General features: G+C 42.0%; 1 protein-coding gene across 2 annotated transcripts; it reads left to right on the forward strand.

The window, feature by feature from the left end:
• Positions 1-13,939: 13,939 nt before the first annotated feature.
• On the forward strand, positions 13,940-26,621 carry LOC110490455 (putative ferric-chelate reductase 1). 2 transcript variants are annotated; one of them, XM_036944836.1, is made up of 14 exons: positions 13,940-14,248; positions 14,452-14,585; positions 20,633-20,730; positions 21,422-21,551; positions 22,500-22,694; positions 22,999-23,100; positions 23,280-23,424; positions 23,757-23,864; positions 24,017-24,639; positions 24,827-24,918; positions 25,035-25,093; positions 25,240-25,377; positions 25,588-25,613; positions 25,746-26,621. In XM_036944836.1, the coding sequence occupies exons 1-9, from the start codon at positions 14,056-14,058 to the stop codon at positions 24,169-24,171; spliced, it is 1,260 nt and encodes a 419-aa protein (XP_036800731.1). In that variant the 5' UTR covers positions 13,940-14,055; the 3' UTR covers positions 24,172-24,639; positions 24,827-24,918; positions 25,035-25,093; positions 25,240-25,377; positions 25,588-25,613; positions 25,746-26,621. The 2 variants fall into 2 exon arrangements, with proteins under 2 accessions (XP_036800731.1, XP_036800732.1); XM_036944837.1 differs by lacking the exon at positions 23,757-23,864.
• Positions 26,622-26,737: the final 116 nt, after the last annotated feature.

Below are 26,737 nucleotides of genomic sequence, written 5' to 3' on the forward strand. Positions count from 1 at the left end.
CCACTCCTCAGTAAAAAGGTACATGACAGCCCACTTGGAGTTTGCCAAAAGCAACCTAAAGACTCTAAGACCATGATAAACAAGATTCCCTGGTCTGATGAAACCAAGACTGAACTCTTTGGCCTGAATGCCAAGAGTCACTTCCAGAGAGAACCTGGCTCCATCCCTACGGTGAGGCATGGTTGCGGCAGCATCATGCTGTGGGGATGTTTTTCAATGGCAAGGAAAGATGAACAGAGCAAAGTACAGAGAGATCCTTGATGAAATCCTGCTCCAGAGCGCTCAGGAGGTTCACATTCCAACAGGACAACGACCCTCTCAGCCAAGACAACACAGGAGTGGCTTCGGAACAAGTCTCTGAATGTCCTTGAGTGACCTAGCCAGAGCCCGGACTTGAACCCAATTGAACATCTCTGTAGAGACCTGAAAATAGCTGTGTAGCAACGCTCCCCATCCAACCTGACAGAGCTTAAGAGGATCAGCAGAGAAGAATGGGAGAAAGTCCCCAAATAAAGGTGTGCCATGCTTGTAGCGTCATTAACAAGAAGACTTGAGGCTGTAATCGCTGTTCAAGGTGCTTCAACAAAGTACTGAGTAAAGGGTCTGAATACTTATGTAAATGTGATATTTCTATATATATTTTTTTTATGAATGAGCAAAAATGTCTAAGAACATGTGGTTGCTTTGTTATTATGGGTTAATGTGTGTAGATTGTTGAGAGAGAAAAACACTTATCAATTTTAGATTAAGGCTGTAACATAACAAAATGTGGAAAAAGTCAAGGGGTCTGAATACTTTCCAAAGTCTTTTTTATTCACTTAATTAAGAGTGTTTCATTTACAGAATCAGGTTTGATCAGCTATTTTTTTCCTTCTCTTGGCTTGGTTGTCTTTCCCCTCCAGGGTTTAATTTTGAGGCCAAGTCGAATGATGACTCTGGGTTTGTCTATTGAGGAAATTGTTTTAGCTGTGGGGCGTGGATGGACAAGACGGGAGAGAGTGACACAGCTCATAACAAAGGAATCCCAGCTACACCTAGGTACAGTTGCTTTGCCCTTTGCTCAAGACAAGACAAGATATGATAAAATAGGATGTACTTTACTGTCCATTAACCCTAATTGCACTAACAGGGGTCTAAAATGTCAAAAAATGTTGGGACATTGTCAAGCAACTAGTTACAGACATAAAAACACAATTTACGATGTTTCCGTGTTAATACGGCGGAATGAAAAATGATCTCGCTTTTGTATACCAGTGGTGCTTTTCTTACTAGTGACCCACTTTCACTAACTCTAAAAAATGTTGATGAGTTATGGCAATTGGTATACTACTTCGCAGAAATGTCAGAGGTTGAATTGTCTATTTAAACATGATACAGTACCGCACTGGAATTGTAAAAATAAAAATGGTGTGTATGTTTTCCGATCGATAAGTTAGACATATCTGTTTTGTTCTAGGTCGTAATACCTCTTTGCCCTATGAAGAGTGGAACAGGAGGATCCAGCAGAACTTTGAGATGTTCTATCCCACTGGGCACACACTGTTTGAATCAACGTCCTTTCAATGAAATTACGTTGAACCAACGTGGAATTAGACATTGAATCAACGTCTGTTGCCCGGTGCGATGTGTCTCACAACCTTCAGGACCCCAATGAGAAACATCCAGACCTGGTGCACAAGAGAGGCATCTACAAGGACAGCCATGGGGCCGCCCGTTCCTGGTGTGACTAGCAGTTAAGGCCTAACTTTGCTATTACCATTGTGGTGGTAACCACTGTTCCTTTTTTACTGCCTCATTAGCTTTGTAGCTAAAGTCCTAGTGTTCTGTCCAAGGGAAATAATTCTACATCAAACTGCCTCATGCTAAAGAAACAGGAAGATAGGCCCCTACCCGATGGGTCACTCTGGCTCTGATAAGGCTTACATAGCTACGTCATTAGTGTTGTAAAAGAAAGTCAGTACTCTGGATAACCCGAACACTATCAATGTGGGTGAAGAAAAGGTTATCACACATTTCTGTCATTAATAGCCCTGCTGCTGTAAGACAGGTCTGTCTCTGGCTAACCCTAACCCTATACTAAGGTTATTCATGTATTTTTGCTGACCATTATGTGAGTATAACGGCCGTCGTCAGTGGAAGAAGGTGAGGACCACGGTGCAGCGTGGTATGTGTCCATATTTATTAAATGAACCCGGAAATAACAAAGAGAAACGCCCAAAAACAGTTCTGGCTGGTGCAGACACACAACAGAAAACTATCACCCACGAAACACAATAGAAAACAGGCGACCTAAATATGGTTCTCAGTCAGGGACAACGATTGACAGCTGCCTCTGATTGAAAACCATACCAGGCCAAACACAGAAATAGCAAATCATAGAAAAACGAACATAGACAACCCACCCAACTCACGCCCTGACCATACTAAAACAAAGACATAATAAAAGAACTAAGGTCAGAACGTGACAGTGAGTCTTTCAAACAAATATACTGTCCAGTATTCCCCGGGCTGCATTACAGTGTCTCTATAAAGTATTATTTATTCTGAATCGGAGGTCACCATTTGTCACAACATCAGACCCTACATTTCTCAGCACAGGCTTTGGAAATTGGAAGAAGGCTATTAAGTTTTCAGCTCATGCTTAAAGTCACTCCCATTGCCACTCAGTTACAGTGAATGCACAGGAATCACAATTCTTAAAAATTCACCAGAAATAACAATTTCACTGCTATATTTAAAAAATCCACCAGAACCCATTGACCCTGACCACCGACCAATATTCAACACAAAGTTATGCCCTTGCATCAACATCACACCAAAACATACACAGAACATGGTTGCCATGTATCGTGGCGCCGGAGAAGATGCGTGAAGAGAAGACGGAGAAAAAGAGGACGGAGGTCGGGTTGCCTTCTGAGAATTCGTACGAATAAACACCCACTGCCTTCCGTTCTACTAGCTAACATGCAATCATTGGAAAATAAAATCGAAGACCTACAAGGAAGATTAAACTATCAACGGGACATAAAAATGTGTAATATCTTAGGCTTCACAAAGTTGTGGCTGAAAGACGACATTTTCAACATAGAGCAGGTTGGTTATACGCTGTATCGGCAGGATAGAACAGCGGCGTTTGGTAAGATAAGGGGGTGGACCATGTATATTTGTTAACAACAGCTGGTGCACGATATCTAAGGAAGTCTCAAGGTTTTGCTTGCCTGAGGTGTAGAGTATCTCATGATAAGCTGTAGACAACACTATCTACCTAGAGTTTTCATCTGTATTTTTCGTAGCTGTCTACATACCACCACAGACTGAATATGGCACTAAGACCGCACTCAATGAGCTGTATTCCACCATAAACAAACAGAAAAAAGCTCATCCAGAGGAGGCACTCCTAGTGTCCGGGGACTTTAATGCAGGGAAACTTAAATCTATTTTTGCAAATTTGTATCAGCATGTTAAATGTGCAACTAGAGGGAGAAAAACTCTAGACCACCTTTACTCCACACATAGAGATGCATACAAAGCTCTCCCTCCAGTTGGCAAATCTGACCATAATTCTATCCTCCTGATTCCTGCTTACAAGCTAAAATTAAAGCAGGAAGCACCAGTGACTTGGTCAATAAAAAAGTGATCAGATGAAGCAGATGCTAAACTACAGGACTGTTTTGCTAGGACAGACCGGACTATGTTCCGGGATTATTCCGATGGCAATGAGGAGTACACCACATCAGTCATTGGATTCATCAATAAGTGCATTGATGACATCGTCCCCACAGTGACCGTACGTACATACCCCAACCAGAAGCCATGGATTACAGGCAACATCCACACTGAGCTAAAGGCTAGAGCTGCCGCTTCAAGGAGCAGGACTCAAACACGGAAGCTTATAAGAAATCCTCATATGTCCTCCGACGAACCATCAAACAGGCAAAGCATCAATACAGAACTAAGATCGAATCGTACTACACCGGCTCCGACGCTTGTCGAATGTGGAATGTTGCAAACCATTACAGACTACAAAGGGAAGCACAGCCAAGAGCTACCCAGTGAAGCGAGCCTACCAGATGAGCTAAACTACTTATATGCTCGCTTCAAGGCAAATAACACTGAAACATGCATGAGAGCACCAGCTGTTCCGGACGACTGTGTGATCACGCTCTCCGCAGCCAATGTGAATAAGATCTTTACACAGGTCAATGCTCACAAGGCCGGCAGGGCCAGACGGATTACCAGGACGTGTACTGTGAGCATGACCAACTTGCAAGTGTCTTCACTGACATTTTCAACCTCTCCCTATCTGAGTCTGTAATACCAACATGTTTTAAGCAGACCACCATAGTCCCTGTGCCCAAGAACACTAAGGTAACCTGCCTAAGTGACTACTGACCCATAGCACTCACGTCTGTAGCCATAAAATGCTTTAAAAGGCTGATTATGGCTCACATCAACAACTATCCCAGAAACCCTAGACCCACTTCAATTTGCATACCGCCCTAACAGATCCACAGATGATGCAATCTCTATTGCACTCCACATTGCCCTTTTGCACCTGGATAAAATGAACACCTATGTGAGAATGCTATTCATTGACTACTGCTCAGCGTTCAACACCATAGTGTCCTCAAAGCTCATCAATAAGCTAAGGACCCTGGGACTAAACACCTCCCTCTGCAACTGGATCCTGGACTTCCTGACGGGCAGCCCCCAGGTGGTAAGGATAGGTAACAACACACACGCTGACCCTCAACACAGGGGCCCCTCAGGGGTGCATGCTCAGTCCCCTGTCACAAACCGGCTCGAAGCCCATAACAAAAGAGAGACAACGTGGAGATAAGGAATAACAAAATATATTTACAGTGCCTTGCGAAAGTATTCGGCCCCCTTGAACTTTGTGACCTTTTGCCACATTTCAGGCTTCAAACATAAAGATATAAAACTGTATTTTTTTGTGAAGAATCAACAACAAGTGGGACACAATCATGAAGTGGAACGACATTTATTGGATATTTCAAACTTTTTTAACAAATCAAAAACTGAAAAATTGGGCGTGCAAAATTATTCAGCCCCTTTACTTTCAGTGCAGCAAACTCTCTCCAGAAGTTCAGTGAGGATCTCTGAATGATCTCTGAATGTTGACCTAAATGACTAATGATGATAAATACAATCCACCTGTGTGTAATCAAGTCTCCGTATAAATGCACCTGCACTGTGATAGTCTCAGAGGTCCGTTAAAAGCGCAGAGAGCATCATGAAGAACAAGGAACACACCAGGCAGGTCCGAGATACTGTTGTGAAGAAGTTTAAAGCTGGATTTGGATACAAAAAGATTTCCCAAGCTTTAAACATCCCAAGGAGCACTGTGCAAGCGATAATATTGAAATGGAAGGAGTATCAGACCACTGCAAATCTACCAAGACCTGGCCGTCCCTCTAAACTTTCAGCTCATACAAGGAGAAGACTGATCAGAGATGCAGCCAAGAGGCCCATGATCACTCTGGATGAACTGCAGAGATCTACAGCTGAGGTGGGAGACTCTGTCCATAGGACAACAATCAGTCGTATATTGCACAAATCTGGCCTTTATGGAAGAGTGGCAAGAAGAAAGCCATTTCTTAAAGATATCCATAAAAAGTGTTGTTTAAAGTTTGCCACAAGCCACCTGGGAGACACACCAAACATGTGGAAGAAGGTGCTCTGGTCAGATGAAACCAAAATGGAACTTTTTGGCAACAATGCAAAACGTTATGTTTGGCGTAAAAGCAACACAGCTGAACACACCATCCCCACTGTCAAACATGGTGGTGGCAGCATCATGGTTTGGGCCTGCTTTTCTTCAGCAGGGACAGGGAAGATGGTTAAAATTGATGGGAAGATGGATGGAGCCAAATACAGGACCATTCTGGAAGAAAACCTGATGGAGTCTGCAAAAGACCTGAGACTGGGACGGAGATTTGTCTTCCAACAAGACAATGATCCAAAACATAAAGCAAAATCTACAATGGAATGGTTCAAAAATAAACATATCCAGGTGTTAGAATGGCCAAGTCAAAGTCCAGACCTGAATCCAATCGAGAATCTGTGGAAAGAACTGAAAACTGCTGTTCACAAATACTCTCCATCCAACCTCACTGAGCTCGAGCTGTTTTGCAAGGAGGAATGGGAAAAAATGTCAGTCTCTCGATGTGCAAAACTGATAGAGAAATACCCCAAGCGACTTACAGCTGTAATCGCAGCAAAAGGTGGCGCTACAAAGTATTAACTTAAGGGGGCTGAATAATTTTGCACGCCCAATATTTCAGTTTTTGATTTGTTAAAAAAGTTTGAAATATCCAATAAATGTTGTTCCACTTCACGATTGTGTCCCACTTGTTGTTGATTCTTCACAAAAAAATACAGTTTTATATCTTTATGTTTGAAGCCTGAAATGTGGCAAAAGGTCGCAAAGTTCAAGGGGGCCGAATACTTTCGCAAGGCACTGTAGATTTGAGATAGTACACTTTGCTTTTGCATTACCCATATAGTTTTAAGGTCACACAAAGGTAGAAATTCTTGTGACAGTAATGCAAGACAAGGTGACCTTGGATGAATGTCAACCAGCTGTATAAACAGCATTCTTAAAGGGCAACTGCGCCACTTTTCAAAGTATTCATTATCTTCAGCACCAAACCAGGGCCTACATTTAAGAAGAATCGTGATTTTCAAAACCAGCAGTGAGTTTCTAGCCAGATGGAGGGTATTTTTTTTAATATCAAATTAAATTTTATTGGTCACATACACATGGTTAGCAGATGTTAATGCGAGTGTAGCGAAATGCTTGTGCTTCGAGTTCCGACCGTGCAGTAATATCTAACAAGTAATCTATCTAGCTCCTCATGTCACTCCGAATCTCATAGTGTTTGTAAATCACTGTTTTTAAATAGTTGTAACCTTTGATGTCATTGATTCAAATTTTTTAAGGTTGTATTTTTTTAAACAAAATTAAGAAATCTGCCATTTTCACATACTGTATGTAGACACTGATTTGGTGCTGGAGATTATGAATGTGAGGTTGAAAAGTGGCAGATGTCCCTTAAAATAACTGCTTTAATCTAACTGCATTGGGTGCAGTACTCTAATATCGTAGTATATGCCATTTACTTAGCAGGTGCTTTTATCCAAAGTGTCCACACATTTTCATATGTGACCCCAGTGGGAATCAAACCCAGAACTCTGGTGTTAGTGCCATGCTCTTACTAACTGAGCCACACAAGACACTACAATAAGCACAAAACTGTAAAATACAATACAGTTGGAAGGTGTATGATTTCCATCACCATGAGCGTGCCACCTATCTTCAAGTCATGGATGAGGCATGCAATGACATTAATCGAGACCTACAGTACCAGTCAAAGGTTTGGTGAGGTGTGTTTAGTTTATTTATTAAATGATTCACTCCTTGAACTTTCTTCCCGACTCCCAGTGCGCAAGTTACCAAAAGTTTGGACACACCTACTCATTCAGATTTCCACCTGTCTAATGTCCATTGCTCGTGTTTCTTGGCCCAATCAAGTCTCTTATTATTATTTGTGTCCTTTAATAGTACTTTATTTATTATTTATTTGGCACCCGACCAGTAGAGGGGGGAGTGAGGTGTGTGTGTTTGTGCGATGAAATGTTTGTGTGTCAAGGAAGCATGAGATAGGGGGACTGGCAGTGTCTGCTTTAGGCTCAGGTGTTTCCTGTTTTTGCAGGAGTGCATGAAAGGATCAGTGTCAGTGAAATAGTTTGGCACTCTAAGCTCGTTAGTGTTGCAGGATGTTCTTTGTAGTTTACAGGGGAGTATATTTGAGTGATGGCAGCCATGTGTCCTTCGGATAATCATGTTATTGCATGTAGGCTCTAAACTTGACTGAGGATGCTGGGCCCAGAGTTATCTGAGGACATCCGGTTTAACCAGAGCGTTGGCCTGCTAGTAATGCTTGATATTTGATTATTTACATGACATTTACCTCAAATCTGTAATCCTCCAAGAAGCTAGCCAGAAAGTCCAAGAAGCTAGCCAGAAACTAGCCAGAAACTAGCCAGGAACTAGCCAGGAGCTAGCCAGAAGCTAGCCCAGAAGCTAATCCAGAAGCTAGTTAGCTTCTTTACTGGCAAATCGTTAGTATTCAGCTAACCACGGTTTGTGGTCATCAGCTATCCTTTAGCTCGAAAATCTATCGGCAGTTTTGTACGGCGCAGCGCGGCTCGGAACGGAATATACCGGACCAATTTTTCTCTCCATGTCCCTGGATTTCAACTGCTCTCTGGACATTCATACCCGGATCTCACAGCTAGCTAGCTGCTATCCGTGTGACTATCGGCTTTCGTCGATTCCGGAGCAAACATAAATCATTCCGGAGCTAGCCAGCTCCGTCAATCACTCCTGAGTTCCATCAATCACTCCTGGGTTGCAGTCACCTATCCGGACCCGTTTTACTGCCTACGCGGAGCCCCACCGGGCCTTCACAACTGGACTGCCGACGTTATCTACCCGAAGGAGATCCGGCTGGCTCCTCCGTCGCGACGTTACCTGAACGCCCATCTGCGGCCTGCTAACCGTTAGCTGTCTTACCGGCTGCTATCTGAATAGACAATTGGACAATTTATTTATTTTTATTATTATTATGTTTTCTTCTTGGGCCTCTATAACTATATCTATTGTTCTTATTTTTGTTGTTGTTGTGTGATTTGGATTAATCCCCTCTACCACACGGAACCCCACTAATCTACTGACCAAGAGGTGGCTAACAACAGACCTCCATCTTATGCTAGCTTGCTACCGATGGCCTGGCTAGCTGTCTAAATCGCCGTGACCCCCAACCAACCTCTCCACTCACTGGACCCTTTTGATCACTCGACTAAGCATGCCTCTCCTTAATGTCAATATGTCTTGTCCATTGCTGTTCTGGTTAGTGTTTATTGGCTTATTTCACTGTAGAGCCTCTAGTCCTGCTCACTATACCTTATCCAACCTATTAGTTCCACCACACACACATGCAATGACATCTCCTGGTTTCAATGATGTTTCTAGAGACAATATCTCTCTCTTCATCACTCCACTCTATACCTAGGTTTACCTCCACTGCATTCACATCCTACCATACCTTTGTCTGTACATTAGACCTTGATGCTATTTTATCGCCCCCAGAAACCTCCTTTTACTCTCTGTTCCAGACGTTCTAGACGACCAATTCTTATTGCTTTTAGCCGCACCCTTATTCTACTCCTCCTATGTTCCTCTGGCGATGTAGAGGTGAATCCAGGCCCTGCAGTGCCTAGCTCCACTCCTATTCCCCAGGCGCTCTCTTTTGACGACTTCTGTAACCGTAATAGCCTTGGTTTCATGCATGTTAACATTAGAAGCCTCCTCCCTAAGTTTGTTCTGCGGAGTTCTGTCCTACTATCCAGGTCTGTACCCAAACAATTTGAACTTCTACTTTTAAAAATCCACCTCTCTAAAAACAAGTCTCTCACCATTGCCGCCTGCTATAGACCACCCTCTGCCCCCAGCTGTGCTCTGGACACCATATGTGAACTGATTGCCCCCCATCTATCTTCAGAGCTTGTGCTGCTAGGCAACCTAAACTGGAACATGCTTAACACCCCAGCCATCCTACAATCTAAACTTGATGCCCTCAATCTCACACAAATTATCAATGAACCTACCAGGTACCTCCCCAAAGCCTTAAACACGGGCACCCTCATAGATATCATCCTAACCAACTTGCCCTCTAAATACACCTCTGCTGTCTTCAACCAAGATCTCAGCGATCACTGCCTCATTGCCTGCATCCGTAATGGGTCAGCGGTCAAACGACCTCCACTCATCACTGTAAAACGCTCCCTGAAAACACTTCAGCGAGCAGGCCTTTCTAATCGACCTGGCCGGGGTATCCTGGAAGGATATTGATCTCATCCCGTCAGTAGAGGATGCCTGGATATTTTTTTTAAATGCCTTCCTAACCATCTTAAATAAACATGACCCATTGAAGAAATTTAGAACCAGGAACAGATATAGCCCTTGGTTCTCCCCAGACCTGACTGCCCTTAACCAACACAAAAACATCCTATGGCGTTCTGCATTAGCATCGAACAGCCCCCGTGATATGCAGCTGTTCAGGGAAGCTAGAAACCATTATACACAGGCAGTTAGAAAAGCCAAGGCTAGCTTTTTCAAGCAGAAATTTGCTTCCTGCAACACTAACTCAAAAAAGTTCTGGGACACTGTAAAGTCCATGGAGAATAAGAACACCTCCTCCCAGCTGCCCACTGCACTGAAGATAGGAAACACTGTCACCACTGATAAATCCACCATAATTGAGAATTTCAATAAGCATTTTTCTACGGCTGGCCATGCTTTCCACCTGGCTACTCCTACCCCGGTCAACAGCACTGCACCCCCAACAGCAACTCGCCCAAGCCTTCCCCATTTCTCCTTCTCCCAAATCCATTCAGCTGATGTTCTGAAAGAGCTGCAAAATCTGGACCCCTACAAATCAGCCAGGCTAGACAATCTGGACCCTTTCTTTCTAAAATTATCTGCCGAAATTGTTGCCACCCCTATTACTAGCCTGTTCAACCTCTCTTTCGTGTCGTCTGAGATTCCCAAAGATTGGAAAGCAGCTGCGGTCATCCCGCTCTTCAGAGGGGGGGACACTCTTGACCCAAACTGCTACAGACCTATATCTATCCTACCATGCCTTTCTAAGGTCTTCGAAAGCCAAGTCAACAAACAGATTACCGACCATTTCGAATCTCACCATACCTTCTCTGCTATGCAATCTGGTTTCAGAGCTGGTCATGGGTGCACCTCAGCCACGCTCAAGGTCCTAAACAATATCTTAACCGCCATCGATAAGAAACATTACTGTGCAGCCGTGTTCATTGATCTGGCCAAGGCTTTCGACTCTGTCAATCACCACATCCTCATCGGCAGACTCGACAGCCTTGGTTTCTCAAATGATTGCCTCGCCTGGTTCACCAACTACTTCTCTGATAGAGTTCAGTGTGTCAAATCGGAGGGTCTGCTGTCCGGACCTCTGGCAGTCTCTATGGGGGTGCCACAGGGTTCAATTCTTGGACCGACTCTCTTCTCTGTATACATCAATGAGGTCGCTCTTGCTGCTGGTGAGTCTCTGATCCACCTCTACGCAGACGACACCATTCTGTATACTTCCGGCCCTTCTTTGGACACTGTGTTAACAACCCTCCAGGCAAGCTTCAATGCCATACAACTCTCCTTCCGTGGCCTCCAATTGCTCTTAAATACAAGTAAAACTAAATGCATGCTCTTCAACCGATCGCTACCTGCACCTACCCGCCTGTCCAACATCACTACTCTGGACGGCTCTGACTTAGAATACGTGGACAACTACAAACACTTAGGTGTCTGGTTAGACTGTAAACTCTCCTTCCAGACCCATATCAAACATCTCCAATCCAAAGTTAAATCTAGAATTGGCTTCCTATTTCGCAACAAATTATCCTTCTCTCATGCTGCCAAACATACCCTTGTAAAACTGACCATCCTACCAATCCTCGACTTTGGCGATGTCATTTACAAAATAGCCTCCAATACCCTACTCAACAAATTGGATGCAGTCTATCACAGTGCAATCCGTTTTGTCACCAAAGCCCCATATACTACCCATCATTGCGACCTGTACGCTCTCGTTGGCTGGCCCTCGCTTCATACTCGTCGCCAAATCCACTGGCTCCATGTCATCTACAAGACCCTGCTAGGTAAAGTCCCCCCTTATCTCAGCTCGCTGGTCACCATAGCATCTCCCACCTGTAGCACACGCTCCAGCAGGTATATCTCTCTAGTCACCCCCAAAACCAATTCTTTCTTTGGCCGCCTCTCCTTCCAGTTCTCTGCTGCCAATGACTGGAACGAACTACAAAAATCTCTGAAACTGGAAACACTTATCTCCCTCACTAGCTTTAAGCACCAACTGTCAGAGCAGCTCACAAATTACTGCACCTGTACATAGCCCACCTATAATTTAGCCCAAACGACTACCTCTTTCCCAACTGTATTTAATTAATTAATTAATTTTGCTCCTTTGCACCCCATTATTTTTATTTCTACTTTGCACATTCTTCCATTGCAAAACTACCATTCCAGTGTTTTACTTGCTATATTGTATTTACTTTGCCACCATGGCCTTTTTTGCCTTTACCTCCCTTCTCACCTCATTTGCTCACATTGTATATAGACTTGTTTATACTGTATTGTTGACTGTATGTTTGTTTTACTCCATGTGTAACTCTGTGTCGTTGTATCTGTCAAACTGCTTTGCTTTATCTTGGCCAGGTCGCAATTGTAAATGAGAACTTGTTCTCAATTTGCCTACCTGGTTAAATGAAGGTAAAATAAAAAAAATGAAACAAATAATGCATTCCAGGTAACTACTTCATGAAGCTGGTTGAGAGAATACCAGGAGTGTGCAAAGCTGTCATCAAGGCAAAGGGTGGCTACTTTGAAGAATCTAAATAATAAAAATATATTTCGATTTTTTTGGTTACGACATGATTCCATCTGTGTTATTTCATAGTTTTGATGTCTTCACTATGTAGTGTACAATGTAGAAAATAGTGAAAATCAAGAAAAACCCTTGAATGAGTAGGTGTGTCCAAACTTTTGAGTGGTGCTGTATATCAGGTTTGAAGGTTTTTTCCCAGGTGTATGAACAATGAGGATATTTACTGTGATGTGGATGAGAACCTATGGCCAAATGCTCAAGACTGGCTTGATGCAAACGAGTGGCTGCTAAACATTTTGTTTCATTCAATTCCTTTGTTTCATTTGATTACAGTTGTCAGTTTGGAATTTTGTACTAAAAGTTTAGAAAATTCACCACATACTTGTGAAAATAGCACCAAAGCTCATTATAAAAAAGGTAAGCCGGAAGGAACATTGTTAGGGTATTGTGGGAAGCAACCATAGACATGTATACAGCCCCACAGTGGAGGTGTCCTAATACCCATAAAACCTAGCAGTCAAACAGGGAATATTGATAAATGTCACCTTGTCCAAGAGATTTACACGGTAATCAAAACGTCATGCCAGGGTAAGCCTACACCAAACAGCCCTTATTTGAAATGTTTCTAAAATCTCCTATGGAAAAAATGAATGGTGGAAAAACAATTGGAACATTTTTCCTGTTAGACCGCTAGGTTTTATCGGTGTTATGACTCATTCTGTGGTACTCTATAGAGGCCTCTAGTGCCCAAAAGCCAGTTTTAGCATGGGCAGCACCATTGTGGACTTTCACAATTTTAAAGTAGTCTACTGGGCTGGAACTAGTTTCAGCCATGGGCTGATTTATTTTCTTCTTGAGCAGATGGTCTTGGGGCCGGAACATAATTACAAATCATTTGTAGATGGCAAATTGACCGCAAGAATCCCAACGTTTCGATCTCTATACATCTCTAGGGAAGCAACCTGTCATACCCTGCATTCATAACCCAGTGGGAAGGTGGTATTTACCACATACGACTGAAAATCCACTTGAATGCCCCTCTAACTGGTAATTACTAGAGGGAAACTCATCTATCATACCTGAGCTCCGACTTCTCCTACATGCTGACCTCTGACGTCAAGGAAATTACATCGATAACAGCATTTTCGGCAGTTAAATGCAACAACAAAACACTATTTCCTATAAACAATCTATTAATATGGTATTTGAACACTATCATTTGTTTACAAGCATAATATATGTAATTTTAGTTTATGGTTGACGGAGCTTGTTGGCCAACTTGGCCATTAGCCAATCAGCATTCTATTAAGGAGTAAACGCATTGAACTCGTTTTACGACGTCACACTTGGTCATTTCCACCATCCCACCTGGTTATGAACGCAACATAACCTGTCGAGACTTGTCTACTCTCCACCCACAAGGCACATCAATACAAATTCTGCCCCTCACCTAAACTTCACAATTTGCCGGAATCGGTAGGCTACTATCTCCAACAGTAGTCTATTTTTACAGTTACTTTTCATTTTTAATAATTTAATCTCAATGGATCGATACATATTTATCATTGTGTTATTAGCGTGTGTTCTGCGGGCCGTGAGGTGCTACAGCTCCGGAAAGGTGACTGGGGCATGTGACAATATGACACCGCAACACAAAAAAGTCGCACAGCAAAGCCCCGCTCCATTCTCTGTCACCACTGACCGGTTCAGCTTTAAGGAGGGCGATGAAATCATAGGTGAGACATCATGTAGTTTTCTCTATTACTGGGGATATATTGTAGATATATTGAACACTCGCCGCTAGGCCTATATGTTTTATTAATATATCTATGGTTTGGCTGTTATGGGTAGATATCTCTGAAAAGTAGATATTCAATTAATAACGGTCTCCATTTTCTGTGGTGGTGTTTAAATCAACTAAACACGGTGTTGTTTACAGTCAGGCTCCTGGCAGCTTCCACTCCATTCACTGGGTTTATGTTACAAGCCAGAGAGGTTGGAGGAAGCAGTCCTCTGGGATCCTTCACTGTAACAAGTGGAGAGGCCCAGCCACTCACCTGCAACGGACTACCTGTGAGTCTATAACCATAGACTGTATAAATCCATTTAATTCTGTTTATTCCCACCTATCTATTACTACCTGACCTATAGCCTGCTTTTCTGTTATGTTATGAGAGCTACAGTATTACATATAACCAGAGGTGCAACTTTGATTTTAGAAGTGGGGGGGAACATCATTTAAAAAATATATATTATTATTTTTATCCAGTTGGATAAACACTCCAAACAAACCGCTCGGAAGCACACCGTTGCCTCATTTTGTATCACATTTCAATGATAAAACTGTGTGTGGGGGGGACATGTCACATCCCTGCATATAACATTGAAACAGTAATGGTTGTTTAGATCTTATACATGTGTTTATGAGACAGAAGAAAACACTCTATTTACAAAAACAGATCAATTATTCGCCTTCACATGCTCGCACATTCCGAGACAGGCACTACAAGTCAACCCGATTGACGTGGTTCGGCCAAAAAGGGTGGCTAAATGAGGATAGTTCAGTCAAGCTGTTTACCATTGTAAAAAAATAAAAAATGTCCTGTCTATGTAAGTGGGTGATCCCCATCTCCCGTGAGCATGCTATCCTGTGAGAGCTTAGGGTTCCTCGATAATATCTAGCGTGCTCACATAAGAGGGAACAGCTGGCTCTGGTCTACTTATTGTCCCTGCCTCGCCTGACCAGAAATAAATTGCCAATGAGATGTCTTGCACTTCGTAGGGCCGGGGCAATAAAGTCTTCTTCACATTGGCAGTTCGAAGTGACTCAAAGAAAAAAAAGTGGCATATCCGATTTGAATCTGTTCGTTTCCTTCAGTCTGAACAGCCAAAAAGCACATGGAACAGGATGTTTCAAGCCACATTTCAAACCACTTTCATAGGTCAGATACAAATCTGATTCTTGGCCATGCGACTTATGTTTGAATGGTCAAATCTGATTAATTTGCCCTCAGGTGGTTTTTAGACTTATTTAGCACACCTTGTGGCTTGCAAGCTACATATGTTGACCGTTTTGACAAGAATACGTGGTAGCTAACTAGCTTGTTAATTGTTTTCAAACAAATGAGTGAATGTGCTAGAAAGCTGGCTAGCTACCTGGCTAGCTAGTTGACTACTTGTTTTGAAAGTTGGAGGATTTTATCATTTGAGGCTTTCAAAGTGTTCTTTACACTATGGTTTTGAATATTCAAAGCAACTGGGAAATGCCCATTGCAGGCATTGTTGTCACCTTAGCTTGCTACACAACTTCTGAGTGATGAGCACCACCACCCTATCATCCTACACCACTGCACACACACCTGTCATTACTATGACAAATAGCATAGCCATGTCAGCAAATGACTGCTGTCTGAACACACACAAATACGATTTCAATCAATCACATGTATTTATAAAGCCCTTTTTAAAGCTGATGTCACAACGTGCTATACAGAAATACAACCTAAAACCCCAAACTGCAAGCATTGCAGATGTAGATTTGGTCATTGTAACTTGCTGTTTGGCAGTCAGTATTTCTAAATGAACATTTTTTTTCAAAAGATTTGAGGATTAAGACCCGCAGTGTGAACAAGGCTTTAGTAGGCCAGAGTGGCCCTGCTCCGATCAGAAAAAATGAGGGAGTGGGATGTATCGCGTTTTCTACCGTGTCTGGTTTGGGTCCCTTTCTTAGCATACCTGGAGACTACAGAGAATGGAGACAAAACAGAAACAACAGACAGAGCGCTTATCCAAAACATAGATAAGTACAATAAAAGGCACTCGCTTGTCTGAGCCTTATTTAAACCATACAAACAGTGACTGAATGGACCCACATTGCTGCTAACGTAGGTGAAAAGAGCAGGGTAGGTGAGATTAGTTTGTCTGTGTGCATTAGCAGGGCCGTTTGTAGCATTTTGCAGGCAAAACATTTTAGTGCTTGTATAAGTAACACAAAAACATGAAATAAACCTCCATGGACTGTTCAAAACTATTTTTGTCCCGCAGATGATTTGGTAGAGGCCGTCATTTCTGCTTTGTATGTGTTAGCCTAGGTCTACCTACTGTATTAAAGCTGCTACACAGGATTTTTTTGTTGAACTTTTGCATTGTCATTTCAGAAAATGTCCATAATATATCTGCAGTAATAGTGGAATGATAGTGTTTCACAGTATTGCCCACCCGCCAGTGTTATAATTGGCTGTGATATTCATCTATTGATATCTCCCTCCAGAGCGGCATCTGTTAAAATGGGAAAGCTGTTTGACTTTGTGGCTGTGATATTCATCTATTGATATCTCCCTCCAGAGCGGCATCTGTTAAAATGGGAAAGCTGTTGACTTTGTGGCTGTGATATTCATCTATTGATATCTCCCTCCAGAGCGGCATCTGTTAAAATGGGAAAGCTGTTTGACTTTGTGGCTGTGATATTCATCTATTGATATCTACCTCCAGAGCGGCATCTGTTAAAATGGGAAAGCTGTTTGACTTTGTGGCTGTGATATTCATCTATTGATATCTCCCTCCAGAGTGGCATCTGTGAAAATGGGAAAGCTGTTTGACTTTGTGGCTGTGATATTCATCTATTGATATCTCCCTCTCCAGAGCGGCATCTGTTAAAATGGGAAAGCTGTTTGACTTTGTGGCTGTGATATTCATCTATTGATATCTCCCTCCAGAGTGGCATCTGTTACAATTGGAAAGCTGTTTGACTTTGTGGCTGTGATATTCATCTATTGATATCTCCCTCCAGAGCGGCATCTGTTAAAATGGGAAAGCTGTTGACTTTGTGGCTGTCATATTCATCTATTGATATCTCCCTCCAGAGCAGCATCTGTTAAAATGGGAAAGCTGTTTGACTTTGTGGCTGTGATATTCATCTATTGATATCTCCTTCCATAGCGGCATCTGTTAAAATGGGAAAGCTGTTCGACTTTGTGACTGTGATATTCATCTATTGATATCTCCCTCATACAGTCAATAACGCAATAATAAAAAATAAAAAATCTATATACATTGGGTGCAAATGCTGTGGGGAGGTAAGGCATTACATAGGCCAGAGTAGCAAGTAATTACAATTTAGCAAATTAACACTGGAGTGATAGATGTGCAGATAGTGTGCAAGTAGAAATATTGGTGTGCAAAAGAGCAGAAAAGTAAATAAAAACAATATGGGGATGAGGTAGGTAGATTGGATGGGCTATTTACAGATGGGCTATGTACAGCTGCAGCGAACGGTTAGCTGCTCGGATAGCTGATGTTTAAAGTTAGTGAGGGAAATATAAGTCTGGAAGGAAAGGCGGCCAAAGGTTGGCTTTGGGGATGACCAGTGAAATATACCTACTGGAGCGCGTGCTACGGGTGGGTGTTGTTATCGTGACCAGTGAGCTGAGATGAGGCGGAGCTTTACCTAGCAAAGACTTACAGATGACTTGGAGCCAGTTGGTCTGGTGACGAATATGTAGCGAGGGCCAGCCGATTAGAGCATATAGGTCGCAGTGGTGGGTAGTATATGGGGCTATGGTGACAAAACGGATGGCACTGTGGTAGACTGCATCCAGTTTGCTGAGTAGAGTGTTGAAGGCTATTTTGTAAATGACATCGCTGAAGTCGAGGATTGGAAGTCGAGGTCAGTTTTACTAGGGTATGTTTGGCGGCGTGAGTGAAGGAGGCTTTGTTACGGAATAGAAAGCCGATTCTAGATTTAATTTTGTATTGGAGATGTTTAATATGAGTCTGGAAGGAGAGTTTACAGTCTAGCCAGACACCTAGGTATTTGTAGTTGTCCACATATTCTAAGTCAGAACCGTCCAGAGTTGTGATGCTAATCGGGCGGGCTGGTGCAGGCAGCGAACAGTTGAAAAGCATGCATTTAGTTTTACTAGTGTTTAAGAGCAGTTGGAGGCCACAGAAGGAGTGTTGTATGTCATTGAAGCTCGTTTGGAGGTTTGTTAACACAGTGTCCAAAGAAGGGCCAGATGTATACAGAATGGTGTCGTCTGCATAGAGGTGGATCAGGGAATCACCCGCAGGAAGAGCAGCATCGTTGATATATACAGAGAAAAGAGTCAGCCAGAAAATTGATCCCTGTGGTACCCCCATAGAAACTGCCAGAGGTCTGGACAACAGGCCCTCCGATTTGACACACTGAACTCTGTCTGAGAAGTAGTTGGTGAACCAGGCGAGGCAGTCATTTGAGAAACCAAGGCTGTTGAGTCTGCCGATAAGAATACGGTGATTGACAGAGTCGAAAGCCTTGGCCAGATCGATGAAGACTGCTGCACAGTACAATCTTTTATCGATGGCGGTTATGATATCATTTAGTACCTTGAGCGTGGCTGAAGTGCACCCATGACCAGCTGGGAAACCGTATTGCACAGCGGAGAAGGTACGGGGGATTCGAAATGGTCAGTGATCTGTTTATTAACTTGGCTTTCGAAGACTTTAGAAAGGCAGGGCAGGATGGAAATAGGTCTATAACAGTTTGGGTCTAGAGTGTCACCCCCTTTGAAGAGCGGGATGACCCCGTCAGCTTTCCAATCTTTAGGGATCTCGGACGATACGAAAGAGAGGTTGAACAGACTGGTAATAGGGGTTGCAACAATGGCGGCGGATAATTTTAGAAAGAGAGGGTCCAGATTGTCTAGCCCAGCTGATTTGTACGGGTCCCGGTTTATCAGCTCTTTCAAAACATCTGCTATCTGGATTTGGGTGAAGGAGAACTGGGGAGGCTTGGGCAAGTAGCTGCGGGGGGTGTGGAGCTGTTGGCCGGGGTTGGGGTAGCCAGGAGAAAAGCATGGCCAGCCGTAGAGAAATGCTTATTGAAATTCTCGATTATCCTGGATTTTATCAGTTGTGACAGTGTTATCTAGCCTCAGTGCAGTGGGCAGCTGGGAGGAGATGCTATTGTTCTCCATGGACTTTACAGTGTACCAAAACATTTTGGAGTTAGAGCTACAGGATGCAAATTTCTGTTTGAAAAAGCTATTTAATGAAGCTGCCAGTTGAGGACTTGTGAGGCATCTGTTTCTCAAACTAGACATTCTAATGTACTTGTCCTCCTGCTTAGTTGTGCACTGCGGCCTCCTACTCTTCTTTCCATTCTGGTTAGAGCTAGTTTGCGCTGTTCTGTGAAGGGAGCAGTACACATCGTTGTATGAGATCTTCAGTTTCTTGGCAATTTCTCGCATGGAATAGCCTTCATTTCTCAGAACAAGAATAGACTGACGAGTTTCAGAAGAAAGTTCTTGTTTCTGGCCATTTTGAGCCTGTAATCGAACCCACAAATGCTAATGCTCCAGATACTCAACTAGTCTAAAGAAGGCTAGTTTAATTGCTTCTTTATATTTTTTTCCTCTTCCTGATGGCAACCAGGTAAAACTCAGAAACCTGGTTTGTAGTAGGGACCTTAAGGGTTCCCCTATTTCCTGGGGCAAGTAAACTGAGAAGTCAGGCAAGCAGTTTTTATTTATTTTATTTATTTTATTTTGTAATAATTCCATATTTATGGATCATTCCCATTGTTTAACTTGCCAATTTATGGCATGTATGGCAGCCAGGGAAGTTGAGCCTGCTATGTGGTTGCCTCTTGGAAAGTGAGAGCGTGCTCTGCTGTCTTTGTAGACGTGTGTCTTTTGTGATATTCATATGAATATTTTTAATGTTGAATACATTTATGTTAATTTTTGTATTTCAGAATCTAGACATACTCCATATTTTACAGCACACTATAAGGAGTATCATGACACGGTTCACAGATCATCGGGTCTTACAGGAGGCATGTATACAGTGCATTCAGAAAGTATTCAGCCCCCTTGACTTTTTCCACATTTTGTTACGTTACATACTTATTCTAAAATAGACAAAATAGTTTTTTTCCTCATCAATCTAAACACAAGACCCCATAATGACAAAGCAGGAAAAGGTTTTTAGACCCCCCCCCCCCCCCCCCATCCCCCAAACAAACACCCCTCCTCCCAATGAAGTTTCTATGTGAGAATTGCCAGAAAATTTTGGGCAATTCCTGGCATGGAATCACCCTGCTGCTTCTGAATAAATCTCCATCCTTTTTTTTCTATTCTCAGAATTCTGCAATTTCTCACACATCAAATTCACCTAAATCCTCCATCCAGGGAATATGGAGGGCCCCCACATCAGGCAACCTCAACTCCATCCAATTCAGGTGATTCACCCATCCAGTATCTGACTAGCTCCTGAACCAGAATTTTCACTTCTGTTAGCAGTTGTTGTTATTCTTCAATAACACAGACCCCAAAGCAAATCAGGGGGAGAAAAATATATTTATTGAAAGAGAACACATCCTAGTTGTTATGCTCGAAAGTAGATGGCAGATGTTTATTCTTCCCTGTCCTCAATGTTTCTCCGCTGAACAACGAGACAGGATGTAGTTTATACCCAAGCCTAGCCTGTGGTTGACCAATTAGAATTCCTTGCAGTAAAACTGGGCCAAAGGCCAAAAACCAAGTATCCCGTTTCAGGCTCAATGTATGGACAATTTGGACCAATGAGACCTTGCCACATGTAGCTATGAGTCCCAGACTGAAGTTCCTCCTGTATCCCTGACTCGTTTATCTTCAGTTCCCCTTTACAAAGAAACAACTATTTCCATTGATCATTAATTCCCTAATACAGAAAAACAACCATTTCCATTGATTGTTAATTCCCTCTTGACCTCTATTCCTCTGCATTGTGTATTTATCTTAGAATATTCCTACACTTCTTATACCATGGGGCCCAGTTTCCTGGACACAGATTAAGCCTAGTTCTTGACTAAAACGCACTTTAAATGGAAATTCTGTCCCTTAATGTTATTACATTGTTTTATTATTTGTTCTGCCGTGCCATTTTTACAGTGCCTCCTTTGTAAAAGATTACTCCACCTTCTGGGTTGGAGTGAGAAGTTCTCCAGTCACATACAACATCGCTGCTGCACCCCCAGCTAGCAGCACATCCGTTACCTCTACTGCCTCCTCATCCTCAGAAGTGAGTATGATTACATGCACACAATAATACGATTATTGTGAATATTCAGATTAATATAATAGTTTGATTAAAACATTTGCATGCTTTGCAAGAAGAACGATTTTCGTAATAATCTTGTTTACATGAACACAAAATCTAAGGCTACTGATGGGACTGTTTACATTTTCCACAGAGGGTTCTACATAGAACGCAAAAGAGTTCTACCTGGAACCTAAAAGGTTTCTCATACAGGGACAGCCGCAGAACCCTTTTGGAACCCTTTTTTCTAAGAGTGTACCAAATATTTAGAAAGGTTGCTCAGAAAACCAGATGTTTTACTCGGCATATGCTTACTTAGAATGAACGCCGATTTAAGATAAGCAGAATAATGTGTTTACATGACTAATGCCATACTCGGCCTACTGATCAGTTTAATATCAAATTATTAGTGTGCATGTAGACGTACCTAGTATTTCCATTGAAATCCTTAGTACTTATGGTAATAGATAATAGTACAAATGTGTTTTATTTAAAACATAAACTTGTCTTAATAATGTATCACAAGTGTAAGTGATAGTCTCTCAAAAGGTCAAATAGGGGGTGCTTATATTTGTCCTGTTTCACTGTATGTACAAGTACGAGTGGGTAACCTGTACGAGTGTGAGGTGTGAAATGGAAATGTGTTTTTTGCTTATCCCAACTCCCCCTGAGAGTGGGGTCATTGATTGCGACCGTGGAGAAATTAGGGTTACGTGCCTTGCTCAAAGGCAGATCAACAGATTTTTCACCTTGTCGGGGATTCGAACTGGCAACCTTTCAGTTACTGGCCCAACACTGTTAACCGCTAGGCTACCTGCCACTCACTCTCTGACAATATTATCATATTACATTTTCAATCAGACAATAACATTTATTTTCACACACTATTACATAAGTGCTTTACAATAACATTGAATATGTTTGTAATAGGTTTCCAACTCCAGCACTGGATGTGACAGCACTAAGGTCTGTTTCAGCCAACCTCTGAACTGTGATCCTGGGGTCAGCCCAGACTGTTACTTCCTGTCTGCTATGACCTCTCTCGGTGACACAGCCGTCCAGCTGGAGATGACCGGCCCTTCAGATGGCTACATCGCCATTGGCTTCTCAGATGACCAGAGGATGGTAATGTAGCCTTTTCAGAAGTAGTGCATGCACATCCTGCAATTCAATATGCTTATTCACATTTTGAGGCACTCGTCCAGATACTTTCACTTGAAATGAAGACGGTGAACAAGTTTATTTTTAAAGCGATGAAGAAGGATTGCATGAGGGCAGGTGGAAGGCAGCCAATCAACTGCAGGAGCATTCAACAGTGTGCTATTTTTCTTTCATGCATTTTTGTTTATTGTACCCTGCACCTTCAAGTGGCCTGTGGCAGGGTTGATTGTGTTCCTCTCATAATCTGTTTTCCTCTGCATCACATCAGGGAAATGATGACATCTATATTTGTGGACGGGACAGTGGCGGACTCATCCAATTGCAACACGCCTTTTCAACAGGAAGGAAGATACCAGAGATACTTCCTCTGGTACTTGCTATTATTATGACGTATGAAAAGCTAAGAGGATGATCGCCATTGGAATATGGACTGGAATTAAAGTTTTGATATGACTGATTTGAAATGGAATGTACCCCCAACCCTGATGCTATAATGAATCACAAAACTATCGGTAATGACTCAAATGTCTCTTGTTTGTCCTTTTCTAGGGAAATGTTTCTGATGTTAAATCCTCAGTGAATAATAGTATCATTAGCTGTTCCTTCACGACTAGGAACCCCATTTCAACTCAGCGATCCGGAGGGTCCAGTTCCCTCTACTATCTCATGATCGTTCACGGGCCCTCCAATAATGGTACAGTATGATCCAATAGCTTACAGCATAGTAGCACCAGTACTGGTACAGAGGAAGTGGTTGTATCCCTCTGTCATTTTATTTACATCGTGCTATGACATCTTTAGATAATAATGAGTGACATTACATGGACATGGAAGACGGGATCTTAAATCAGCACTCCTACGCTGAGATATTGTATGAATACGGGCCCTGTTATCGAATAAGGATTCTAATGTTGTGGGCCTGGTACCGATGAAGAAAGCAGTCTGCTTCAGTCTAGCAGTAATATGTTTCATAAGATAATTGTATTCTATTTCTCTTCCATTTCACTTTTCGGTTGACTTTGACAGGGATAATCGGCCCTCATACTGGCACCTTCATCAGTGACACTAAAGTGGATATTTCAAGTCCTCAAATTGTTACAAGTGAAAAAGAGCCACCTATTATTAAAGCACATGGTAAGGTTGCCGTTTCCTTAGTGAGGAGAGTTTGCATGCATTACCTCAATCAAATCGTTATAGGGTAATACACTGATTGTAACTACATATACAAGCTTAACGATGTGTGTATTGATTATGGATGATTGATTTATTATCCTGTTGTGCTTCAGGTTCCCTGATGTTGATAGCGTGGATGACCACGGGTAGTTTGGGAATGATCATAGCCAGGTATCTGAAAGGTGTGGCCAAGGGGAAACATTATTTTGGGAAAGATGTTTGGTTTCTGGTGAGTTTCTATAATACTGTCCCTAATATGTTAGTGTAGCAACATTTGATTGTACTTGAAATGTTTTCACTGCTATCGAATCGGTGCATTTCTACATATAGATAGATTGGGAGAGTGTGTCAATCAGGCGGTCACTTGTGTTTGCCAGGAAGCTATGCTGTTAATTAAGCAAGCAGACTGATGTCCGTCACGTTTCTAGTTTCGAGTTTTATTCGTCGTATGTATGGGATACACGTGGTATACACTGTCCAACAAAATGCTTACTTGCAGGTTCCTTCTCGACAATGCAACCACAAAGAAAAAAATAGAAGAATATGAACATAAACATTAGCACGTCTAGATGACTTTATTAGGTGGAATGTTTTTAGTACTAAATAATAATGCCACATAATCTGTACTCTTGGCTTGCATGTTCCTCGGGTGCACGTGTTTCTTATGACACTCACTGTTGCCGCCACCATCATTGCCTTCATTTTGGCCTTCTCAGAAGTTGGAGGCTGGAGTGGGGTATGTATCATAAACCTTTACTGCGCGCCGATTGTTATTTAAAACAAACAGACCTATCTGACAAATGCTGTGCCGTCTACAGTTTTATGAAACCTACTCTATTATGAAAGGCTCCGATAATTGAAATAGTTACGAGAGACCGTTTATGAGCCCAGTGTGTTTATAGGGAGCCCATCTGTGTTTATAGGGAGCCCATCCTGTGTTGGGCTGTATCGTTATGATCCTGGCCTTCTTCCAGCCTATCGCTGCCATGTTCCGATGTGGACCTCATCATCACTGGTAAGGGATCCAGACTCATACCTAGTGTATGTCAGTTTGCTCAAGTGTATGTAAATCCAAAAGTGGCTTGTTTTCTCAAGTTAATGTATTATATTTGTGTTGTTGTTTTTTCACAGGCGATTCTTATTCAATTGGTCGCATGCTTTGAATGCAGTGGCAATAAAAGGTTTAGCTGGTAAGGAACTGTGATTTTGACATTGTTTTTTTGTTGGATTTTATTAGTATAGTACAAAGTACCGTATCTTGTCAGCCAATATCTGTCAAACTTGTTTGCTGTTGCACTACTACCATGTTAGTAATTGTGTTGACATTATCTTCCAGTGGCAGCCATCTTCACTGGGCTGTCGTATTTTAGCACCTCTGAGGATAGTTGGCTTCTGAAGGTGATGGGTGGGTTTGTTGGATGGGAGGCAACGATGTACATCCTGCTAGAATTCCACATGCGCTGGAAGCGCAATGGTGAGATCAAATACATAATGATATCGATTAAATGCAGGTTGATGATATATAGCCCCCCTATAATATTGAATAACCTCATATTGTGGATCTGCCATATATAACTTTTGCCGACACGTAAGCTTGAATAAACAAAGTGATACAAGCAAGAGAAGTGTGCAGGTTTCTACTTTCTTTTCAAATACTTCAATATAACTTTGGTTGTTCTTCTAGATCATGCAGAGAGTGCTTCTGAATCGGTACGCTGAATCCCACCATTTAATCCCACACATTTAAATGTACCTATTGTGTCAGTGAATTAGAAAAGTGACTCATTCTTAACAACTATTTTGTCTGCCATGGCTGTACTTGACTTTTCATTTCTCCCCCAGACAAGCATGGAGTTGGTACTGCTGGTCTTGTTTTTCCTTGGAAATATAGCCTTTTTGGTGGCACTACTTGTTGGAATTGGCTCAACTTGAAGATCTGCTGAGCAATGGACTGAGATCGGAACGTTGTGATACAGTATATCTATAAAATAGCTCAATGTACAGTATATTTTAAATAATTGTATATTTGTTTGTTGTCAAATGTTTTAAAGTAACTGTCCATTGATTGAGGATCGAATGTGATCAGATTGTCAATTTATACAGTATCCCTCCATCTAACTATGATAGACTTTCCACGAGGACGGGCATATTGGAAATTTAACCAGGGTTTATTGACTGACAGTACTTTCTTAACAAAAAGTAAGGAATTCTTAACAGACTTTCTTGCACAATACAGGTTCAGTGGACACAATTATTGTACTGGATGGTTTTAAATGTACCTTTAGGGGCCATTCAATTAAATTGTCATCCCAAAAATGGTATCGGTCAACAGAGAAAAGAATTTCAATAGAAACAGAACATTTAACATTACACAATGGTGTTGAATGTACTTCATAATCACTGAATAATCTAGACACTTAACAAAAGGAGATTGAGGAATTTATTCATGAAAGACAGCGTTAAAAAAATACAATTACCAGAGCAAATTCAATATAGAAACCCGACCAAAAAGAACCTACAGACAAAGTTACAAACGATGGAGAAATCCTTCACACCAAAGGAGATTCTGAATGAGGAAGGTCCTCCAACTTCATTTGATGAGTTTTGTGATATACAGTACCAGTCAAAAGTTTGGACACACCTACTCTTTATTTGTACTATTTTGTACCTTGTAGAATAATAGTGAAGACATCACAACTATGAAATAACACATGTTGAACTATGTAGTAACCAAAAAAGGGTTATTTTATATTTGAGATTATTCAAAGTAGCCACCCTTTGCCTTGATGACAAATGCTCAGCATATGCCTTCAAGACTGTTGGAAAAGCATTCC

The sequence above is a fragment of the Oncorhynchus mykiss genome, chromosome 15 (assembly GCF_013265735.2).
Source record: "Oncorhynchus mykiss isolate Arlee chromosome 15, USDA_OmykA_1.1, whole genome shotgun sequence".
Lineage (NCBI taxonomy): Eukaryota > Metazoa > Chordata > Actinopteri > Salmoniformes > Salmonidae > Oncorhynchus > Oncorhynchus mykiss.